General features: G+C 38.4%; 1 protein-coding gene across 1 annotated transcript in view; it reads right to left on the minus strand.

The window, feature by feature from the left end:
• Nucleotides 1–858: 858 nt before the first annotated feature.
• The window catches only part of PLPPR4 (phospholipid phosphatase related 4), a 55,138-nt gene continuing 31,006 nt past the window's right edge, over nucleotides 859–24,990 (minus strand). The window contains exons 2-7 of the mRNA XM_027536425.1: nucleotides 24,184–24,369; nucleotides 16,521–16,650; nucleotides 14,195–14,390; nucleotides 12,395–12,452; nucleotides 11,494–11,667; nucleotides 859–4,727 (exon numbers count right to left, since the gene is read on the minus strand). Coding sequence (XP_027392226.1) covers nucleotides 3,399–4,727; nucleotides 11,494–11,667; nucleotides 12,395–12,452; nucleotides 14,195–14,390; nucleotides 16,521–16,650; nucleotides 24,184–24,369 — 2,073 coding nt within the window. The 3' untranslated portion in view covers nucleotides 859–3,398. The remainder of the gene's footprint in view (nucleotides 4,728–11,493; nucleotides 11,668–12,394; nucleotides 12,453–14,194; nucleotides 14,391–16,520; nucleotides 16,651–24,183; nucleotides 24,370–24,990) is intronic.

Below are 24,990 nucleotides of genomic sequence, written 5' to 3' on the forward strand. Positions count from 1 at the left end.
TCCATGGGGATTCTCCAGGTAAGAATACTAAAGTGGGTTGCCATGCCTTCCTCCAGGGGATCTTCCCAACCCAGGAATGGAACCCAGGTCTCCCGCATTGCAGGCAGATTCTTTACCATGAATCACCAAGGAAGCCTACAATATCATATACTATGACTGAAATCTATATTTCCTTCAAACTGTAGCATTTGATCTTAGAGCATAGTAGAAACTTTCTACAGAATAAAGACAGGAGACATTTAATAAGCAGAGAAAATTAAACACTCAGTCACAAACAAACCATTACCCATTTTCCAGGCCACATTTCCCTTTTAGATTAAACCATTTCAATTCCTTTTGATTTCCTTCAATTATTTTAATTAAATTACTTTCTGAATAATGAATTTCCATATTCAATTTGAATTTGAATATGAAATAACCCATAGATATCAAGTAAAGACTTGACCTGTAAAAGGCATAAATGATATGGCTTTAATGATAACTTCTTACATGTATAACCCAGAAACCACTCACCTGATACCTCATGAGAAATGTATTAGGATCAGGGTTACTTATCCAATCATAGTATAAGGGGTACTTACACAAATGATTCTTTCCCATTTTCTTTTTCAATACTCTGTAACATTGATATGTGAAAAATCTAGGTCTAAATAAATTTAAAAGAACTTCTTTAATAAGCATAAAACCAAAATTCTAAACGATAAGGAAACATTATGTCATAGTTTGAGAAGCTTTTCCTTCTTAGTGCAATACTTTCTTCTAATTATAATCAGTTCTGGGTCATTCTAATTTTTTCAGCTGTTTTCCTATAAAGTATTATCAATTCATACTCTGAAGTAAAAGACCAAAATGCTCCAATTTTGATGAAGAAATCTAATCTTTATTTCTATGATGTTAGCACAATATACTCACACAATAGCTCTGATCTGTACTTAACAAAATACATTATAGCACTTTACAAACTTTATCAGTTTGGAAAACATTGCATAACATTTTATTAAACACAATACTTTATATATATCATATATATCTTCATAATTTTATTTACTTTAAAAAGATAATTAACTCTCTTTATTCAATACTTGGTTTTATCAATAAAGCACAGCCTAACAAAGGAAGAAGTGCTCTCATTAGCAAATAAGATAAATAGAACACTAAGAAGAGATACCACCTGTTAGTCTCATTTGTTTTAAATTAAGGTACCAGTGGAATGTAAACAAATAATTCTTTGTAATCTTTTGCTTACAAAAGATGTGTTATCAAATACACATGCAGAGGTCTGAGTTCTAGCGACCATCATTATATATTTCCTTAACAATGTGGTACAATTTAAGTCATTAAAAACTGTAGCCTTTGGCACTTTGAGTAGAAAAAGAATATATCAATATTCATGTAAAGAAAAAAAAAAAACTTCAGTGACTAGAGAAGTACTTTAAAATCTTTTGTTAAGAAATAGGAAAGATTAGCAAATATCATACTGCACCTGAAATGCTGCAGCTTTTTTTTTTTTTCTTCAGAGCACTAAAACCAATCCACCTTTCTCTCTATAATTGGCAAAAGCCAGTAGGAGTGTCATAATGGTGGTGGTGGTGAGAAGTGGGGAAGGCAACATTTTACTCCCACTCCCCTCTCTGAGAAGGAAATTGCCAGAAGGGATATAGTTGAATCTGTATTTTATTGCCAGAGTTTTCAGTTCTGATGGTTTCAGCTAAATCCCTAATGCCGTAGGAGGTTGGTTACTCTAGAAAGCTCTGCCCTTTTCCAGCAGAAGTTGATTAAGAATGTGGTACTTACTCATCTCTAAACAACTACTTCTGCTCTCAGTGAAAACTGAACTAAGATTAACCAGCATTGTTGTTACCTTTTGTCCCCGTGGCAATCATGAGATGTACATCAGAATTCTTAGGAAATGGTGTAAAAAGGTTAAATGCGAAATTACAAGAACCAAATATTTCTTCATACTTAAAGTTTTATGTTGGAAAAACACCTCAAAATGTTTTGCTTTTACTTTCTTCTTATTGACAATATTGGTTTCCATTGATTTAAGTTGAAGGCTTCATTCAAGATAGGTAGCAAAAACTGTTATTTGTAGTTGAGCACAAAAACTGTGCCTATCTATTTTGAAGAAATACATTCTTAATGTACACTGTGAGATATTTTTACTTATCAATTTTCTTTTTTTTTCAGATTCATCCTGTTAGTATACAAATAACAAAATATTTTAGAGAAGATGGCAAAACCCAACCACTGTGACTCTAACTGGTTATCAGGATATCAAAAAATGTTAATAATCTGGAACAAAATGAAAATTTTGGATTACTTAAGTTAGAAGTTTAAGCCAGCTGGCTGGAAACATCTAAGGTTAACATATGATCAACACTGCTGGCAGTGTAACCCACAATGTCAAGTTTTGGTTCATATTTCTTGTTTATAAATTCACAGCAGTATATTTTGCTCAAGGAATATCAACTGTTATTTCTGCATTAAAGAATGTATCTATAACATAAAAATTTAAGTCAATAAATAAAGGAGAAGCCATAAAATGCAAAATATGATCACATCAATTTCAAAAAACTCTAAAATAATATTTTAAATTATGCAAATTTACTCACTAAAAACTGATTTTTCATTAGCAGTAACTTGAAATAAAAAGTAAACAGCAAAAAGCTATGCAGAAAAGTACTGGTTATTCCCTTTCACTGAAAATATCCTTATAAATTTTTGTTGTTGAAGAAAGCAAACTTTTGAAGAAATGCACAATACCTTTTCATTTTTTGACTGTGACTGAGCCACTACAGAGAAGCTGCAGGGTGTCCTATTCTAACACAAAGAAGCCAACATCTTCTTAATAACAGTAGCATTTCTTTGACAAGGAATTGCACACCACTATTTCACAGCTAAATAGAAATTGAGAGTTTACACCATATATGTACTATAATAATCAGCACCACCCATATTGAGCTTTTGGTGCAGATTCTGCAAAATGAATATATAATACTGCATGGCCTCTGCTGCAGGGAAAACGTGTGTTCTGGATTCCCACAGCTAATTATAAAGAAAGAACCCTAAAGTTGGCACATTCAGGAAGTACAATAGTATACACTGAAGGAAACCGCTTTCTTTTGATATTGCCCTCTGCAAACGTTTTGCGTTTGAAGGTAGGTCTTAGGAAGAGTCTTCACATTATCGCATGAGTTAGGTTCTTGCATTGTGCTTTTCCCTTCCCTTGATGTGAAGTCTACAAGCTTGGGTGGAATAGTTCTCGAGAGTCAGTGAATCGCGGGCTGATGGTGGATACTCGAGTTTGGTGAGAAGGTTCCCGATTTGCTGGAACAGAGCACTGGTAGAATCAACACGTTGTCTCTTGGGGTGACTCAAGTGATTTGAATGACTATCACTCAATCCTTATAAGCCCGTGTTGGGGAGGTTCCCTTGTAGAAGATATTCCTCGTGTTTTCGGGGCTGTTGCTCCTTTCAGGGATTAAAATGATGTTGCCCTTTCTCCGCAGGGTGGAGTCGCGGGAGGAAGAAACGGACAGAGTCTCTGAACCGATTTCGCTGCCCTCTACCGGGGTGACGCGGATGGTGGTGATTCCGTGGTGGTGATGCTCACTGTTGTCAATGTTGCTTCTCTTTCGATCTCCGGAACCAAAACTGTCTTTCAGGGACTCACAGCTTTCTGAGTCCCTGTTGAGATCGTTGAGCTCGTACGTTTGGCGAAGGCTGCCCTTTTCAGGGGCTTTCCATTTCCAGGAGCCACTGCCTTCGCCTTCGGTGGACGGGATCTGTATGATGGGCCTGTTGTTCTCCGGGTGGGCCTCAACCCTCACGATCCCACTGGGTTCGTGGTCTGTCAGGGTTTTGTATCGGATGGAGCCGGTGCAGGAGACTGTGCTGCCTTCAGTGTTCTTGGGGCTGCTTTGGAGGACACCCTGCTGCTTGGACATGGCTATGACTTGCATGATGCGAGGCTGGCTGTTGCTTCTATTACAAGCCACAGTCTTCTCCGCAGCTTTCAGCCACTTGGCCCGAGCAGAGCTGCTTTTGGGGGAGGTGCTTATGTTTTCCTGCGTCTCTTCAGGGATGTGTACTAACTGTGAGGACCCGGGGCGGGATTGAATGGACACTCTTGGTCCCCCAGGCATGCTATTGTTACACCCAGGGACGGTGCCAGGCTGGATCTTGAGATACTGATTGCTGCTGGGAGCGTGGTGGTCTCCATTGACCCCCACCCTGGACGGCTCCGAGCTTGATCTCATTTCAATGGATCTGGGTGGTGACTGTCCCGGCTCGGTCTCTATAACCTGCAGAGACAGCTTGCGGCTTTCATTCTTGTTCTTCCACTGGGTGAGGAGCTGCTTGGATCTAGCAGAATCCATCGAGGCATGAATGCTGGCGTTTCTTCTCACAGGGTCTTCCACGGATGGGGTGTTGGCTCTAGGCAAGGTATTGCTGAAGGTAACCATGTTCTCCTTCCCCATGGGGCTCCGTGGAGTGATGATTTCTACATCTGCATTTGCCCTTTTGAGGTTGGTCAAGGAGCTAGCATCTCTATGGTTTCGGTTCAGAATGCCTTCAGTGTGAGCAATTCCGTCAGTGCTGCTACCATTTTTAGCAGCTAAAACTCGGCTGGGGTCTTGATTGAGGTCTGTCAGAGACCTGAGGGCTTCTCTGTGCTGAAACACACTCTCTTCGCTAGGCAGAAAATTCCCCACAGCATACAGACCCTAGTGTTGGGAGAAACAATAAATATCAGGCACCAGATGACATGGTTACTGAGAGTTTGCATTGGAGGATGTAGTGACGCACATTAAGATGTGTTTGCTATACCCCACTGACACAAACAACCAAAACTAAAAGTACAGTTACTCAGGAAATAGTTGTAAGTTATATCATCAGCCGCTGAACTAACTCTTCAGAACTATAAAGCCCATTATTTTTCATTATTAGTTGGGTTTTCTCTCCTTTCTCCATCCCACCAGATGTTTTGGACAATCTTATCCTCTGTATTGAGAAGAGAAGTCAGACAATGAGAGAAATAAGGGCATTCTTCTGTTTTTCTTTTTGAAATTTATTTTTCAATTAGATGGAAATTGCTTTACAATGTTGTGTTGGTGTCTGCCATGCAACAACGTGAATCAACCATCTTCTGTTTTTTCAAAGCAATTCATTTTCCTGGATTTATGAACTGCTTGTTGAGTGACACCTCAGATGGCTTAACTGATGTACTTTACCTTCCATTTTCAGTCATACCTCATGATGGTACGATTGAAATCATACCATTCAATCATACCTGCATGTGGAAATGCAGAACAACAAATCATTCATAAAATATGACATAGGTTTTGTATTGAGGTCAGAGGCACACATCCTCACAGCTGACATGGAGCTCAGCACTATGTGTGCAGCATTTTACAGAATGTTCTGGGAAAAGAGGGCAGAAACTGTCCCTATATTGGGTTCTAAGTTTTTTCCACCTAAAACCTGATCTTAAATTTTGAAAGTTATATTTGATAAGCTCAGTATTATTACACTAAACTTAAGCTGAATTTTATTTAATCTTGTCTTCACACTCAGGTGATCAATTTTTTTTTTTTTTTTTTTTAGATTTTGGGGATAAAAATCTGATAAAGGCTAAAGATCAGATTCAGAATTTTTTAACCTTTTGACATGCAGAAGATCTAATACCGGCTGAATTTTCAGTTTTTGAGATGCTTAGTTTAGAGATAAGAGCAAGAAGCAGATAACTATTTGTGTGTTAAGCTCAACAGAAGGGAGCCACTGTCTAATTTTCAGACCAAACCAAAGGAATTCCACAGATGTGATATTTTGTAGAGTGCCTAACAATGAACAAGGGCATAGGCTTAAAATGGATAAGTTAATAATTTCAAGGCAGAGTGTAAACAGGAACAGAATAAAGTCAGGCTTCTCCCTCTCCAAGTATTTCAATTCCTGGCTAAAATCTTCTTCTAAACAATACCTATGTTCTTACTACAAAAGTTTTCAGGGTAAACAATCTCTACCTCATGTTCCATTAATAATTGTATTTAAATTCATACATCTAGGACCATCTTCCACCAGACTGTACATCAGTTCAGTTCAGTTCAGTTGCTCAGTCGTGTCTGACTCTTAGCGACCCTATGGACTGCAGCATGCCAGGCTACCGTGTCCATCACCAACTCCCAGAGTTTACTCAAACTCATGTCCAATGAGTCAGTGATGCCATCCAACCATCTCATCCTCTGTTGTCCCCTTCTCCTCCTGCCTTCAATCTTTTCCACCATCAGGGTCTTCTCTAATGAGTCAGTTTTTCCCATCAGGTGGCCAAAGTATTGAAGTTTCAGCTTCAGCATCAGTCCTTCCAATGAACACTCAGGACTGATTTCCTTTAGGATGGACTGGTTGGATCTCCTTGCTGATCAAGGGACTCTCAAGAGTCTTCTCCAACAACACAGTTCAAAAGCATCAATTCTTCAGCGCTCAGCTTTCTTTATAGACCTATTCTCACATCCATACATGACTACTGGAAAAACTATAGCCTTGACTAGACGGACCTTTGTTAGCAAAGTAATGTCTCTGCTTTTTAATATGCTGTCTAGGTTGGTCATAACTTTTCTTCCAAGGAGCAAGTGTCTTTATTTTCATGGCTGCAGTCACCATCTGAAGTAATTTTCAGATCAGATCAGATTTTGGAGCCCCCCAAAATAAAGTCTGCCATTGTTTCCACTGTTTCCCCATCTATTTCCCATGAAGTGATGGGACCAGATGCCATGATCTTAGTTTTCTGAATGTTGAGTTTTAAGCCAACTTTTTCACTTTCCTCTTTCACTTTCATCAAGAAGCTCTTTAGGTCTTCTTCGTTTTCTGCCATAAGGGTGGTGTAATCTGCATATCTGAGGTTATTGATATTTCTCCAGGCAATCTTGATTCCAGCTTGTGGTTCTTCCAGCCCAGCGTTTCTCATGAGGTACTCTGCATAGAAGTTAAATAAGCAGGGTGACAATACATAGCCTTAACATACTCCTTTCTCAATTTGGAACCAGTCTGTTGTTCCATGTCCAGTTCTAACTGTTGCTTCCTGACCTGCATATAGGTTTCTCAAGAAGCAGGTCAGGTGGTCTGGTATTCCCATCTCTTGAAGAATTTTTCACAGTTTATTGTGATCCACACAGTCAAAGGCTTTGGCATAGTCAATAAAGCAGAATAGATGTTTTTCTGGAACTTTCTTGCTTTTTCCATGATCCAGCAGATGTTGGCAAATTGATCTCTGGTTCCTCTGCCTTTTCTAAAACCAGCTTGAACATCTGGAAGTTCACAGTTCACATATTACTGAAGCCTGGCTTGGAGAATTTTGAGCATTACTTTACTAGCATGTGAGATGAGTGCAGTAGTTTGAGCATTATTTTGCATTGCCTTTCTTTGGGATTTGGAGAAGGCGATGGCACCCCACTCCAGTACTCTTGCCTGGAAAATCCCATGGACGGAGGAGCCTGGTAGGCTGCAGTTCATGGGGTCGCGAAGAGTCGGACACGACTGAGCGACTTCCCTTTCCCTTTTTTTGGGATTGGGATGAAAACTGACCTTTTCCAGTCCTGTGGCCACTGCTGAGTTTTCCAAATTTGCTGGCATATTGAGTGTAGCACTTTTACACCATCATCTTTTAGGATTTGAAGTAGCTCAACTGGAATTCCATCACCTCCACTAGCTTTGTTCATAGTGATGCTTCCTAAAGCCCACTTGACTTCACATTCCAGGATGTCTGGCTCTAGGTGAGTGATCACACCACTGTGATTATATGGGTCGTAAAGATCTTTTTTGTACAGTTCTTCTGTGTATTCTTGCTACCTCTTCTTAATATCTTCTGCTTGTTAGGTCCATACCATTTCTGTCCTTTATGGAGCCCATCTTTGCATGAAACATTCCCTTGGTATCTCTAATTTTCTTGAAGAGATCTCTAGTCTTTCCCATTCTGTTGTTTTCCTCTATTTCTTTGCATCAATCACTGAGGAAGGCTTTCTTATCTCTCCTTGCTCTTCTTTGGAACTCTGCATTCGGATGGGTGTATCTTTCACTTCTCTTCTTTTCACAGCTATAACCTCTACCTACATTGTTCAGAATTCAGTGCCCAGAACTCGGCTTAATAAATATAGTTGTTTGAGTCCTTGTTATGATATGAGGCAAATAGTTATTATCCTCATTTTATAGATGAAGAATCAGGCTTCTGAATGGCTACAAAATCGGCCAAATAGCAGAAGAACTGAGATTCGAGCCCAAACCCTTGGGACTCTAAGACACCATGAAAATCAGACATATACAGACAATGCATGAACTGGAGAGTGACAGTTCTCAGTCTTATTCTCTAACACTTGTTGCCAAAGAACACTCCCAGGACAACCCAGGCTTATGCACAGTTCCTGGCACACATTTTCATTCGATGGCTTTCTCCTTCACTGAAGAAAGTATGAGTAGGAAGTATGAGATCTGAAGTGACAGTCCTGACTATGCCACTAGTATATAAAAATGAAAAAAATAAATCATTGCTCACTTTAATATGTTTCCTGTTTTTATAAGCTTTTTTTTATTAATGCTTTTCACAAGTATTCCAAGATCACAAGATTTAGAACTGCTCCAACAGGCAGTTAATTTTTATTTCTCTGTAGATCCTCTTAGTTTCTTTCATTATGGCCTTTTCCTCTGCATGCTACTTGCATATTGGTGATTTCCTGGCTCCTTTTATTCTTCAGTTCAGTTCAGTTCAGTCACTCAGTCGTGTCTGACTCTTTGCAACCCCATGAATCGCAGCACGCCAGGCCTCCCTGTCCATCACTGACTCCTGCAGTTCGCTCAGACTCATGTCCATCGAGTCGGTGATGCCATCCAGCCATCTCATCCTCTGTCATCCCCTTCTCTTCCTGCCCCCAATCCCTCCCAGCATCAGAGTCTTTTCCAATGAGTCAACTCTTCGCATGAGGTGGCCAAAGTATTGGAGTTTCAGCTTCAGCATCAGTCCTTCCAATGAACATCCAGGACCGATCTCCTTTAGAATGGACTGGTTGGATCTCCTTGCAGTCCAAGGGACTCTCAAGAGTCTTTTCCAACACCACAGTTCAAAAGCATCAATTCTTCGGCACTCAGCTTTCTTTATAGTCCAACTGTCACATCCATACATGACCACTGGAAAAACCATAGCCTTGACTAGATGGACCTTTGTTGGCAAAGTAATGTCTCTGCTTTTGAATGTGCTATCTAGGTTGATCATAACTTTCCTTCCAAGGAGTAAGCATCTTTTAATTTCATGGCTGTAATCACTATCTGCAGTGATTTTGGAGCCCAAAATAATAAAGTCAACCACTGTTTCCCCATCTATTTCCCATGAAGCGATGGGACCAGATGCCATGCTCTTAGTTTGGAAATTTGGAAGACTCAGCAGTGGCCACAGGACTGGAAAAGGTCAGTTTTCATTCCAAAGAAAGACAATGCCAAAGAATGCTCAAACCACCACACAAATGCACTCATCTCACACGCTAGTAAAATAATGCTCAAAATTCTCCAAGCCAGGCTTCAGTAATATGTGAACTGTGAACTTCCAGATGTTCAAGCTGGTTTTAGAAAAGGCAGAGGAACCAGAGATCAATTTGCCAACATCTGCTGGATCATGGAAAAAGCAAGAAAGTTCCAGAAAAACATCTATTTTTGCTTTCTTGACTATGCCAAAGCCTTTGACTGTGTGGATCACAATAAACTGTGGAAAATTCTTCAATAGATGGGAATACCAGACCACCTGACCTGCTTCTTGAGAAACCTATATGCAGGTCAGGAAGCAACAGTTAGAACTGGACATGGAACAACAGACTGGTTCCAAATTGGGAAAGGAGTATGTCAAGGCTATATATTGTCACCCTGCTTATTTAACTTCTATGCAGAGTACATCATGAGAAACGCTGGGCTGGAAGAACCACAAGCTGGAATCAAGATTGCCTGGAGAAATATCAATAACCTCAGATATGCAGATGACACCACCCTTATGGCAGAAAGTGAAGAGGAACTCAAAAGCCTCTTGATGAAAGTGAAAGAGGAGAGTGAAAGAGTTGGGTTAAAGCTCAACATTCAGAAAACTAAGATCATGGCATCTGGTCCCATCACTTCATGGGAAACAGATGGGGAAACAGTAGAAACACTGTCAGACTTTAATTCTTAGGACCTGGCAATTTTATATATTCCCATAACTATAGTGGTATTTCCACCTATAATGTTCGTGATTTCCAAATCTATCTTCCACCAGTCATTGCTCCTTTAAGTTCCAGACCCAACTATTCAACTTCCTATTGATCTTTAAATTCAGCTTGTACAAATCCATTCAGTCAGCTCATGAAGTCACCATCTGCTGGTCTTCCAAACTAGAAACGTGGCCATTATCTCTCATTCCTTCTGTTCCCTCACCCTCCACAAAGACTTGATCATTCATATGTCCATCTTTTTTCATATGTAGTTTCTTCAGCTTGAATGCCCTCTTCCTTTCTTAACCCTAAGAAACTCTCATGTTTTAAAAACATGAGTATAACTCTGTGAAGCCTTCCTTAGCTTCCTTAGGCAGTTTGCTATCCTCAAAGTACTTTGTTTATACCCTGTTTTGTCATTTAACATATTGTAACCATTTATACTTTTCTTAATCTTTGCACTATAAACTCATAAATGATAAATCTTATTTATCAGTGCTGTGATGCTCAGTATAGTACCTGGCACAGATCAGATTTTGAATAAATGTTAAGGTAATGAATGCATGAATGAAATGGACAATTTCAGTTCCCTTATGCTGAAGATATTTCCCTTAAAGGAAGATCAGGTTTGGAAATGAAGGTTGCTAAAGAATTCAGTGGGACTTCTCAGGTGGCACAGTGGTAAAGAATCCACCTGCCAATACAGGTGGCAAGAGACATGGGTTCAATTCCTGGGTTGGGAAGATACCCTGGAGAAGGAAATGGCAACTCAAGCCAGTATTCTTGCCTAAGAAATCCCATGGACAGAGGAGCCTAGCAGGCTATAGTTCACTGGGTTGCAAAGAGTCAGACATGACTGAGCACAAACACACACAAAGAATTAAATATTAGCTGGATTACAGTTATGTCCAGGTGCCACATTTGTGTTATTGGGCAAAGTATATAATTTTTCCATTATACTTCTACTCTCTTTAACTTACTTTCCTCATCTATAAAATTATACTAGTAATAGCAGTCCTTGACTTTTTTTTTTGTGGGAGAGTGATAAGGGAAAATGTGATAATCTTTCTAAAATCACCTTTTCTGGCCCAATGTATGAGTTTAATAAATGATTTTACTGAAAGTAGAATATATGTTTTGGCTTAGAATGGAGAAGGAGCCAGGGATTTTCTCATAGATATAAACTACATTGGAAGTAAATTATTATAGTGCAAGACATTTTGTGCATGTTTTCCTTTTTAAACTGTGCTTTGTTGAATAATAGTAAATTATTTACCAAGTACAGAGCAATTCCTCCTCCTATTAAAAAGCCACAGTAGACATCAACTGGGTGATTCTTATACTGAGTTATCCGTGTTAGCCCACAGATGATTCCACAGATGATAAAGGTGAAGACCAAGAGAGGTTTCAGAAGCTTAGAGGAATCCGTTAGTGTGGAATTGAAGTACATCTTTAAAAAATGAAAGGACCAGGGTAAGTATGTTTAAAAGGTCATTTTTTCCATTCCATTATAATCAAACAAAAAGGTAAACTCAAATCTCTGATACACTTGATGTCAATTTTACTATTCCTTTCCCCCTGCTCTGGCTAATTTCTGTACCTGAAAAAAAAGAGATGCCTGACAAAATCCATCAAATAAATAACAGACCACTTATGTGATTACACAAAAGTCTGGAAAAAAATTAAAGCAGTAGAATTAGCCAGATAACTGGTTAGTCTCCATGTTACTTGTCATTTAATTTCAATCCATTTTTTCACATAAAATCTAATAAACTATTATATTAATAAGATATAGTGACAATTCATTGCAGAGCATTTATCAACTTACACTTACTTAGAATTTGCTGTTACATAATGATTGAAACGAAAGTGTATGCTGTGTGTATATACTTAACGCAATTCTTTCAGTTTTACAGTTTTTAACATTCATGTACTTCACAGTACTCTCTCATGAAGTATAATATCACATTAAAAGAGATACAAGGCTAAATGAATACTATGACTATTTCAAAAATTATCTTACTGTTATATTGTTTATACTAAATTCTATTTTTTATGCCATTATACTCTTCTGTTATTACCCAGCTGTAATATAATCTAATTGGTGTTTGGAGACAACACTCATTTCTCTGATTTTCTCTAGGACACAGTTTGATGAAAAAGACCCAGTTACTTACCGAAACGTACACAGCTGCAAAGGCAGCAAGGGTCGCATGTTGAGAAGGGAATGATTTTCTGCCAAAGGAAGAAGTCAAATTATGCCTTCTATTTCTGATACACTGCTAACAATTATCTCAAGAACACTGAGTGGTTAAAATGTTCAACTAAAAAGCTGCAAGGTAATAAGCAATAACTTTAATTTCTGTTTGATTTTCGGCAGAAAGATCTGAGTGATAAAATAAACACTGTTAATCACCATTAGTATTAAAGAAGGGTAGTGATACACTTTCCAGTATAAAGTGTTAGCTTTCTAAGGGATCACTTCTTTACATTATTGGAATGCTGGTTGAAAGCAGAAATGGGGTGGAAAGCATTATAACTGTTTATTGGTGTTATAATTATGTCAGGTTAAAGTAAAAGCCTATAAAACCTAGATTTTAATGCTTTTAAACTTTCTCTATGCTCCTAAATATATGGTTTCATTTACATAAATATTTAAAAGAATAATTACATTCTCACAGTAGTGGGTCTAGAAGTGTTTTTTACACTTTAGAAAGCATAGGGAAAAAAATCTAATTTTAGCAAAATGTTTCTCTATCCCACTTTAAAATGACTATTATCTCAAGAATCGCAAAGTATATTGTTTAGTTAAATAAGAAGCAAGGTGTGAGAGGTAGAACAGAGAACTGTGAAAGACAGAAGGAGAACAGAGATCTTTTAATGAATAAAAAATGGGAAAAATTCAGTTTTATTAATGACCTCCTAATTATTTGGTACCCAATAAAATGGATTACTATTCAACACAGACAAGATAATGTAGAAAAATTGAGAAAGAATATAGAATATAAGTCTTAAATGTAAGTTCAAAATTAATTGAATTGAATGGACCATATGTATATAATTATATAATATCAGGTTCTGATTCTTCAAGTGTATTTAAATTATTTTTGACCCTTAAATCAATCTTTGGGAACTGACTGAATGAAAAATAAAATTCTTATATCAGTCTTTTGCTGCCTTCACCCTTCTGTAATTTATTTCTTTTGAACTTCTCTTGCCATCTAAGTTTCTGTCTTTTTTTTTATTGATTGAAAACAGTTTAATGCTTTGGTAATTTCTTAAGCTTTTCAGTTTTTATTTTCTGAAATGCAAGGTCAGGAGCTGTACAGACTTTCTGGGTTTATTCAGAGGAGACACATGCAATTGTAGATGCTATTTCTTTTAAAACTCTACCAAAAGGAAAATTCATATGATTTCTTTTTTAATAAAATATGTAACGGAGCTGGAAATATCATATATAGTCTTCTACTTAAGTCACTACATGACACATACTGATTATAAGCCGTGACTAACTATAAACATCTAAAATAAACCAATTTGTGATAACCTAAACCCATAATTCGGAGAAGGCAATGGCACCCCACTCCAGTACTCTTGCCTGGAAAATCCCATGGACGCAGGAGCCTGGTAGGCTGCAGTCTATGGGGTCGCAAAGAGTCAGACACAACTGAGTGACTTCACTTTCTTTCTTTCTAAACCCATAATTAGTATAGAGGAGATTATAGAACATGACTGGGGTTTGGTGATATGAAGTTGAGTGGAATGAATATTTGGCTGAAATTTGGAGAGACAGGAGGAGTTGGAAGGAGCCACCAATGGGTTTCTATGGTATCATCCCTAAAGAGAGCACAGAATTGCAAAGAAAAATAAAATCTAAGTCATTGTGATTGAAAAGAGTATGCCTATGATGATACCCCAAGCTATTCATGAACAATAAAAACACCAACATGGAAGTTTTCATAATCTCCATTTCTAACCTGCCGCTGTTGATAACTGTAAGGTCAGATCCTGAGCAAATGTCTTCTACAATGTAGGAATTCTCTTTGCAAGACACATTCAGAGAGGTGTAGTTTGGCTTGCACACAGTCAGAAAGTACGGTGCCTGGTAGCCTGTGGAGAGCTGGATAATGTCTGTGATAAGAGCTGTAGAGCAGAGTCCAAAGATATGAACACCTATAAGGAAAAGGAAAGAACCTGTTACCAAGCTAGCACTTGATGCCAGTGTGGTGCCATCATCAGTCTTGCGTATTACACAGTAACATAACAACCTTGACATCTACTGTGATCATTTTCTCTGAGTTTATTTCAGGAAGATAGTGAAGAAAATTTCTAAACTTCCAAACAGATGCTGAAGGCAATGAGTATCTCCAAAGTTGTCATTTGAAGGATTTTTGTCTGTTTGGTTATATCAGGCCAATTCTTAATATTATTAACTGTAGGTCACTTGACAGATACCTGGAACATGTTAAGATGACAACTGTGTGATTTGAAAAGGATTCAATACGGGGAATGAAGCAAAATTCAAAATCACTACAAACTGCTTAGCAGAATTGTACTCCCAGGTCTCTCTCCCCAGTAGTTCCTCACCCCAGACACAGTAGGCAAACCCTACTGGATTGGTTCCTGGTATGACTACGTACAGATGACTAGCATACCAGGAATGCTAATTAAAACAGAGAAGACAGCAAGCCAGCCCTATGGTGAAAAAAATAATCATACAAGTACCGGGCTGTGGGAGGCTTCCTTCATTTTGGAATACAGAAATGGCATTCTTAAATCTCTTGATTAAGTTCTTTCTTTTCTCTTCTGGGACCAGTTTGAAATCATAAACTGACAAACCCTGATGCAGGCTTGTACATTCGAACTCCATTCTTGCTTCACGTTCCTTGCCTGGTCTTATCCTTGGGAGTCTAGCCTACCTGCTCCCTCTACACCCTGGAGTCATTCTGACTTGAGATTCTGATTCACGATTTGCTCATAGAAATCACTGTGACAGGCAGCCAGGTAACCCGACAGTGTTCTCCTTCTGGCCTGGCCCCTTTTGCATTTTCCTTCTCTGCCTGTTGTCACCTAACAACCGCTCTCCCAGTTCTTTCTCTACTTATTCACCTCAGATTCGTGACCTTGGACCTTTATTTCTATATTCTAATTCCTAGCAGCATGTAAGATCCTGGGGAGGGGTATGAGTAAGTGAGGAAACCTACCCATCTCTAGGCCCCCAGGGCATGGGCATGGTTGACTCTGGGACTGGGCTCTCTAGGATAAGATGGAGCATCCTTATAGTCATGAGGTTTTTCAGAGAGGTTATGTGCCCCTTTGCCACGGCATTGTGTTACATTAGGAAAACTTCCTCTGAGATCAGCTAGATGTCCTAAAGTTTTACTTCTTGGTCTTAGTTCATGATCCTGGTAAGGGGATTATTCTTGCCATACAGTCTTTGTGGAGCAAAAATGTGCCTTTCTTAGTGGGGCAGAGTCTAGGGCATGATTTAGACCAGATTTTTTTTTTCTCCAGTGGAAGAGATGATGGTACTTAATTTTCTATTAGGTATTAAATGAAGCTACCTATTCCTTTGAACTGAGAGGTTACAGGTGAAAATAACTTTTTGCTGATTTACTGGGAATGAATTAAAACATTCACAGTGGTGTGATGTACTGTGGCTTGACTTTTCAACTCAGTTAAAAAGAAAGGTCTGTGACTCAAATAATATTAAGATAGTCACATGCTAATCAGAGAGATGAAGGTTTAGATGCTCATTTGACTCTGATACAGGCCTATGGATATTCTGTAGGTCTCATAAAAATAGGAGGCAGAGTTAGATGATATAACCAAGGAAAAATAGCCTTGATGCTGTGCTGCATGGTGACATTTCCATGGACAGTAACTTCTGGATGAAAACACCGCAGGACAATTGAAATGGAATCACTGATGTGGCTAAAGTAATTTCTGAAGGGTTATCCATTTATATTGGTCTGCTGATATTTACTCTCCATTTTAAAAAATGAACCCAGATCCAAGAAACCATTTTAAAGTAAATTCATGATTCTACCAGAGCTAAGACAAAAATAAACTGAAATGCATGGCATACTGGCTCTCAAAACAAGGACCTTAACTATAATACATTGTGGATACAAAACTTAAATTAGGGTGTTTTTAACAGTTTTTTTTTTTTCGTATAATGTAAAATTCATCATGTACCTGACACTATACATCTAAATTACAGCTTTAAAGATAATATCTGTAATTAAATATAACATTTCTATTTGAAAAACATTTTCTTTCTTTGTGGTTTCCCACACCCACCAACGAATCTGACAGCTCTTCTAAGGAACGAGTTGAAGTTGCAGCCTCCAGCGTTAATGTTGGGCTCCAGGCCAACCCCATTCCTTCTTTTGGACAGGCAACAGTAGAGGATTCCTTCCCCTACCATAATCTGTGAAGACAAGAGGGTATTCAAAATGGATTCAACGGGTGCAGATGAATTATATAAGTTATCTCTTACATATGTATGCTCAGTTGCTCAGTCGTGTCTGACTCCTTTGAGACCCCATGTACTATAGCCGCTAGGCTCCTCTGTCCATGGGATTTTCCAGGCAAGAATACTGGAGTGAGTTGCCATGCCCTCCTGCAGGGGAAGTTATCTCTTAACATGCCATCAATTAAATTAAGTAAAGATGTACCTTTTGTAGGCACTTTAGAGATGGGAGGATTTCTCCTGAGAATTTGCAGAAGCAGTGAGAAGTAATCAGGGAATTGTAACTAGCGTAGTTGGATCTTCTGTGCTCCTACATACTGGTCAAAATTGTGATAGCGTCCTGGCATTGCAATGTGGTTGCAGACTTTGGCCCTATGCCCAACAATACCCAGTGTTACTTAGCTGATTAATCACATGGTGACTGATTTTGATCTGACACCTAGAATCTTAACATTTTATCCTTAAAACTATGAAAACAAGATGCCCAAGGAGAGAATAAAATAAGTACCAGAGTTAGAATCAGGAATATTTTATTAGCATATTATTTCAATAAAATTTGGAATTGGGCAGAAGGATCACCCATGTAAAGCAGACATGAAAGTAGAAAGGTTCAATCTAAAGCAGAGCTATCTGCTAAAATTTTCTGTGATGATGGACATATTTTCTGCTTTGTCCAATATGGCAGCCACTATTGAGCACTTGAAATAGCACTGTTGGCTATTGAGCACTTGAAATTTTTTTGCTACTGCAATCAAGGAGCTGAAGTTTTAATTTCATTTCATTGTACTTAGTTAATTATTTAAAATGTAAATCAATCAGATTTAAAATGAAATAGTCACATGTGGCTAGGAACTATCCTATTGGAGAATGTAGATTATAAGAGAATCTATCTAGGTAAGCAGTAACATTTGGATGAAAATGCTCCAGGACAACTGAAATAGAATTTGATGTGGTTGATTTCTGAAGAGTTATCCATTCATACTGAGTAATGTTGAGTAATAGTGGTTCGGCAATAAAAAATACTCCTGCAATGCAGGAGACTGCCTACAATGTAGGAGACATGGGTTCAATCCCTGGGTAGGGAAGGTCCCCTGGAGAAGGAAATGGCAACCCACTCCAGTTGCCTGGGAAATCCCATGGACAAAGGAGTCTGGTGGGCTATAATCCATGGGGCCCAAGAATCAGACACATCTTAGCAACTATATCAACTACCACTACCAGTGAGTAATACGTCTTAAGAATGAAATATTTAGAAAATGTGTTTTCAGTAAACAGAGGACCATACTTATGATAAGGAACAGCACACTTGCTGCTGGATTCTAAGACACAGGACATCAGTGACAAACTCAATACATTAGGCATCATTTCCGTCAAGAACTTTCCCTTGAAATCCCTTACTATATCCTAAACTGAAGTATGCCCCTTCTGTGTGGCTCCCTTAGTATCTTGTCCTTCCCTCTAGCATAGCTGGATTATTTCTCACTTGACTGTGACCCTCTGCGGGGAAATCATCTTTTTGTTTTACCTTTTATTCTCACTATCTAGCACAGTGCCCCACATTGCAGGGTTTGCTTTTGTTACCTTCACTGTGGGATTCTCATTGGCTAATTACCTTGGGCATTTGGGCTGGTAGTTATTAAGAAAAGTAAGACTTGAAATAATGTGGCTTTTTAAATGCAAAAAATCAAATATTGGGGGTTACTGTGCCTCAGAGATTATTGTGAAATTAGAATCAGTATGGCTAAAAATGTGAGAGTGAGAAACTGGGAACAGGCAGTCCCTTAGGTATAAGTGATCATGTCACTTTAAAGATTATCACCGTGACTGGGAACTGAAATATATTTTCCAAGGAATAGTTCCCAGTTCTCAACACCTACTTAACATTTATTTTATAAAGTACTTAAATTTATGATTTTTAAAACTCATGACTAAATCTATGACCTTATGCTTCAAATGTTCTGTCTGATCTATTTAGTTCCATATGGTGTATGTACAATTATAAGGAACCTTTATGTGTATAAAAACAATTTTCTTAATAAAATTCTACCAATAACCTTACAAGCGTGAAAATCTTGTGGTATACACTGATAAACTCCTTTATGGATAACTATATAAATAATCAGAAGGAATTTTTTTTCAAATCATTGAATACTAAGTTAATTATACTTTTTGAAAAATACCATACTACATTATCACTTCAAGTTAGACATAGAAACACAAAAGATTCTATAATATTCTGCACAGATAGATGTGACATGTTGCACCATGCAAGTGGAATAATATCATGATTATCCCAAATTCATCATTTCAAGAAAATTAACCACTCATTTCTGAAATGTGTCCTGAAATGCATTGAGAGGCTCATTTCATTTTCATTTCTTTAATAATAATTCTGTGAATAATTTTGTTTCTTTTTAATTATACATGTAAATAGTGATTCACATATTATCCTTGAATGCTAAAGTATGCAAGAATTTATTTGTTTAGTGTCATTAGGGAAATGCTTCTTGTCATATAACACAGCAGTCATTATCTCAAGTGACCTTGAAATTTCAAGAGTTTTCATTTATTTGCTTAATAAGCTCAAAACTCATATGTCAGGAGAGTGCTTTCACATCCTGGTTTGATTATGGATGGAGGTTTCTTGTCAGTATTTTGACATCATCCAACTCTCCCACTCCCGAAGGAGCACATTAATTTTCTCTTCACACTACTATTCATTTAACCTTGACCTACATGTCACTGTATGCATTTTCAAAATGATTTAATTTGCTTTAAAGATAGAATTCTCCTCAGGGAAAGGATAGATGTTTCCTGATGTATTTTCAAATATGCCTGCTTGTCTCCCCATTCTGAATGACATGCTGTTGTGATGCAATATGGTTTCAAGGATTAGGTGTTGACAACAGAATTATTTGTTGCCGTTGTCATTTGGAAATAGAAAACAGTATATGACAAGTATCTTCTCACAATATTCTGTTTATGCCGTATACAATCCTGAAAAGAAACAATACCATTTTGTGCATGTCAGATATCATGGACAGGTTTTTGAAAGAGATTCTAAAGTGACTGTTTCAGGGGAGATGCAGAGAGGAAATACATTGCTTATTATTATACGGACACTGCCCTTGGAAAAGCCACTTAAAGGAGAGTATATACTCTCCTAAAGCTAAGGTTACCTCCCAGAAACAATAATAAATTTCAATACAATTCTTCTATAAAACTGGATATGCTTACTCTTTAATCCCTTTACTTCCAGGGAAGAGAACATACACATGTTTTCTATTCATATAGATTTCAGAAAGATTTATGAAAAGCCTTAATATTCTGTGCTATTTTCCTTGAGAATCTCCAAAGGACTAAACAAAATGCTTGTTTAATTATCACTTAAAAGTAAGTTAAAAGTTAATGTTAAAGATGAAAATTTAAAGACAGTTTCAAAAAATAAGAATATACATTTCACAGACACAAAAGAAGTTTTACAATTTCTTGCGTAACAATACAAAGGCAGGTAATTTTTAAAATATCTTTCACAGCATCAAAAAAAAATCTGAGGGGCTTCCTTGGTCCAGTGGTTATGAGTCCACCTTGCAATTCAGGGGACACTGGTTTGATCCCTGGTCTGGGAAGATCCCATATGCCATGAAGCAACTAAGCCCATGTCCCACAACTACTGAAGTTCGTGCACTCTAGAGCCTGTGCTCTGCAATAAGAGAAGCCACCATAAGGAGAAGCCCGCATACCACAATGAAGAGTAGCCCCCCGCTTGCTTGCTCCAACTAAAGAAAGCCAGCACACAGCAACAAAGACCAAGCACAGCCAAAAATAACTAAAGAAATTAAAAAAAATTTTAAACCTGAGAAGCAAACATCACATGAGTTATATGTAAATGCCTGTATAAAAATATCAGTTGATCTTCCTTTTGTAAAGAATATAAACTTCCTTTTAAAGAATACTACCCATGTGTGGTCTTTTGTTTTGCTTTGCCTTCTCTTCATATGAATGGGTGAAAATAAGAAGCACCTCTGCTTACACCAATGGACTATGAAAGTGATTTTCAAAGGAGAATTCATCCTGCCTCTCTGGCTCCCCCACCATTCCATTTTGGAACAGATTAATACTGCCAAAAAAGAAAAAAAAAGAAAATGGCATCCTTGAACGTAGGGAATTAGAGTCTGTTATTTTCACTTTCAGGAAGAGTAGGGAAAGAAGTTGGAGCAGTAACATATGTAGTAAGTTTAGAGACAGAATCATGGCTCTGGTATAGCAGTCCCCAACCTTCTTGGCACCACAGACTGGTTTTGTGGAAGACACTTTTTCCACAGATGGGGGGAGGGATGGTTCCAAGAGGATTCAAGCACACTACATTTATTGTGCACTTTATTTCCTTTATTGTTACACTGTGGTATATAATGAAATCACTATATACCTCACCATAATGTAGAATACGTGGGGGCCCTGAGCTTGTTTTCCTGCAACTAGGTTTGGGGGTGATGAGAGACAGTAGTAGCCACTACCACCCAGCTTGCCTCACCACCTCAGCTCCACCTCAGATCATCAGGCATTAGATTCTCATAAGAAGCGAGCAACCTAGATCCCTCATATGCACTGTTCACAGTAGGGTCCATACTCCTACGAGAACCTAATGTTACCAATGATCTGCCAGGAGGTGAAGCTCAGGGGGTAATGTGAGTGATGGGGAGTAGCTGTAAATACAGATGAAGCTTCGCTTGGTTCCTAACGGGCCATGGATTGGTACTGGTCCATGGCCCTGGGGTTGGTGACCCCTATTTTACGACTATAGTGACATACAGACACAATAAAAACCAATGTTTTGGGAAAAGGCTTTAAAACAAGGGAAAATGAAATTAGAAATTTAGAGAAGATATATGTTTAGAGAGTAAGATGTAAAAGACAGTTATTTGATGTCCATAAAGTCAAGATTAGTTTTACCATCAAGTTGTTTACTCAAAATCCATGAAGGAAGTGTGGAAGAAAAGAATCACTGACATCTTGGAATATCCTGAATGATAAGGGGAAGATCAGGGACCTAGCAGTGTAAATATTTCCCTAGTTTGCCTCTCCTCCCATAAAGAGGCACGCAACAGCTTATGGAGGAGGCCCAGGGGCAACCTGGGAATTCAGGCAGTCTTTGCCGAAGGAGTTGGCACTGGGTTCCCCAGGTCAGCTTGGTAGAGGTAGTCAGAGCAAACTTGTCCTTTCACTTCTCAAGGCTCAAGAAAGAAAGTGTTGACTCAGAATCTCCCAGAAAGCATCCTTAATTGCATTTCGAGAATTTATTACTGGAAATGAGGGAGTCAGAAAAGCAGGAACACAATAATGAGGCCAAGGTCATTGACAGGACCTGTAACAGTGTCAGCAAAGGGATCAGTGTGAAATAAATGATGCTGGCAGGAAAAGCCACAATTAGATGTGTTCTCCTAGCCACTTAGTCTAAGACCCAGGGAAGAAAGACGTCTGGGTATATAAAGAAGAAATTATGTAACTGATGAAATGTCATCATAGTCTCTTCAGTAGAGTCACAAGCATTTGTATTTTACAATTGTACTTCAAATATATTAATTACAATAAATTTTTGCATTATATTCCAATTAGGAGAAATGCTTTCTGGTCTACTAGATTTAAAACATGTATACTTTTTGCTTTTGTCAAATAACTGGATGATAATAGATTTTTTGGTAAGTCATTAGAGAAATGACCAGAAAATACTGTTACTCTGAACAATAGCGAAAGTGAAGTCATTCAGTCATGTCTGATTTTGTGACTCCACAGACTGTAGCCTACCAGGTTCCTTGTCCATGGGATTTTCCTGGTAAGAGTATTGGAGTGGGTTGCCATTTCCTTCTCCAGGGGATCTTCTCAACCCAGGGATCAAACCTGGGTCTCCCGCATTGCAGGCAGACGCTTTACCGTCTGAGCCACCAAAGCAGCCCACTCTGAACAATATTGCATGTTAAATATGCTTTTAGTCAGAGTCTCAGCTACTTCCAAGTACATCATTAACAGTTCCAATCATCCTGGAGTTACTGAAGTTCAGATAACTCATTTCTTAAAACTTACAAAGTGTTTTGAGACAAAAAGGTCTCAAAATTCATCTTTTAAGTATGATGAAGTTCTAGGAAAAATTAAATTTCAGTTTTATCTTCTGATAATATTTCATGTAATTTATAGTGTAAATAGAATGCTGTTGTTTAATGTGAGGAAATTAAAAAAGAAACAAATCCAAGGGTATACAAAAGGTCAATGCAGAGACTTTTCTAAAACTGCCATATAATGAACCAGAAGAGACCAGTTCTTTAGGGGATCCTATAAAAACTCCATTCAAATACAACTTTTTATTTAATGACCACTTCCTCTGACATTCATTAGCATCATAAAAGTAAAGAGTTCCTGCTGTTAGAAATAAATATTATTAACCCTGAAACATGATTCTTGTCCTTTTAGGTAGGTTTTGGGGGCCAAAGAGATGCTATAAAGACTATGTTTGTGTTATTTATTAATACATTTATTGAAAAATATCTAATTCCCAATTTGTATGTTAGCAAACTAAAAATAACTAGATTTCTAATTCAATTTCAATAGGTTACATCATTTCTTTAGGTTAAACATTTTAAAATCCAAATGCTTATTCTGAATCTAAATTATTTTATTTTGTGGTGGACAGGAATGTGAGTTGTACCCTCTTTTCTGTACAGTTGTGCATACTCAGGGCTAAGAATCAATAAAAAGTGCTAATCTGCTAAAATTGATAGCAACATGCACTTTGGAGAACAAAGTCTGTTGGCTATAGAATTATTTGTTTCTTTCCCACAGTTTCTAAGACTTGAGACATGGTATGAATGCATGCTGCTGCTGCTGCTAAGTTGCTTCAGTCGTGCCCAACTCTGTGCGACCCCACAGACAGCAGCCCCCAGGCTCTTCTGTCCATGGGATTCTCTAGGCAATGAATACTGGAGTGGGTTACCATTTCCTTCTCCAACGCATGCATGCATGCTAAGTCGCTTCAGTCGTGTCCAACTCTGTGCAACCCCATGGACAGTAGCCCACCAGGCCCCTTTGTCCATGGGATTCTCCAGGCAAGAACACTGGAGTGGGTTGCCATTTCCTTCTCCATGAATGCATGAGAAATACATTAATGAGGAAGTGTATCAGAAACTTATTGTTTGTTTTTAACCCATTTATTACATGAAAGTGAAAATTAGTTGCTCAGTCCTTCCGACTCTGTGCGACCCCATGGACAGCGGCCCACCAGGCCCCTCTGTCTAGGGAATTCTCCAGGTGAGAATACTGGAATGGGTTGCCATTCCCGACTCCAGGGGATCTTCCCAACCCAGGGATCAAACCCAGGTCTCCCGCATTGTAGACAGATTCTTCACCATCTGAGCCACCAGAGACACCTCATTTATTACATAAATGTGGTCATTCTTAGTCTTCTGGGGCTGACAAACACAATTTGGGGGCAATTCTTACCGTAATTGCAGGTCCAGCAAAAGCCAAGCTAAGCAACATGAGGAAAGGAATCGCCTCCTGGGTGGGTTCAATGTATGGCATGCTAAGACTCCGGTCATAGCAGCTGAATCCAGAGTGCACGGGTTTGAAGACATCCGTGAGTTCAAGGAAATACAGGCTAACCACCGATGATGCCAATATAGGCAACTGAGAATGAAGGACAGAGAAGATAAATTTATTTTTCTACACAGGTCATATATAGAATCAGTACATATTGAAATTAGAAACACAAGTGTTTTCCATTTTCTCTTACCACTCCTCTCTGATCTCAGAATTAAAGTCATTCGTACTTACTATTGCTTCTGCCTTCAAAATAAACTCTAATTCATCCACCTCTGTCACCAGCCTTCTCTGAACCCACGGCATGCCTCACCTTTGCTCTTGGATTACTCCTAAATGCTGCTCCACTTTCACACTTACCCTCCCCATCCCATCTATCCAATTTCTACCCAGCATCCTAAATATTCTGAAAATATTTTATTTTAGGTCATATTGCTCCTGATTTTAACTACTCCAGTGGGTCCCATTTTGCTTGAATAAAATTCAAATTTTACACCATTGAATGCATGACCTGGCTCTTGCTGCAGTTTCTTACATCTTTTTATACCATATTTATACTATTCCCCAGCTCCCCACTGTAGAATCTGCCTACAATGCAGGAGACCCTGGTTTGATTCCTGGGTCAGGAAGATCCCCTGGAGAAGGAAATGGCAACCCACTCCAGTATTCTTGCCTTGAGAATCCCATGGACAGAGGAGCCTGGCAGGC

The sequence above is a fragment of the Bos indicus x Bos taurus genome, chromosome 3 (genome assembly GCF_003369695.1).
Source record: "Bos indicus x Bos taurus breed Angus x Brahman F1 hybrid chromosome 3, Bos_hybrid_MaternalHap_v2.0, whole genome shotgun sequence".
Taxonomy (NCBI): Eukaryota; Metazoa; Chordata; class Mammalia; order Artiodactyla; family Bovidae; genus Bos; species Bos indicus x Bos taurus.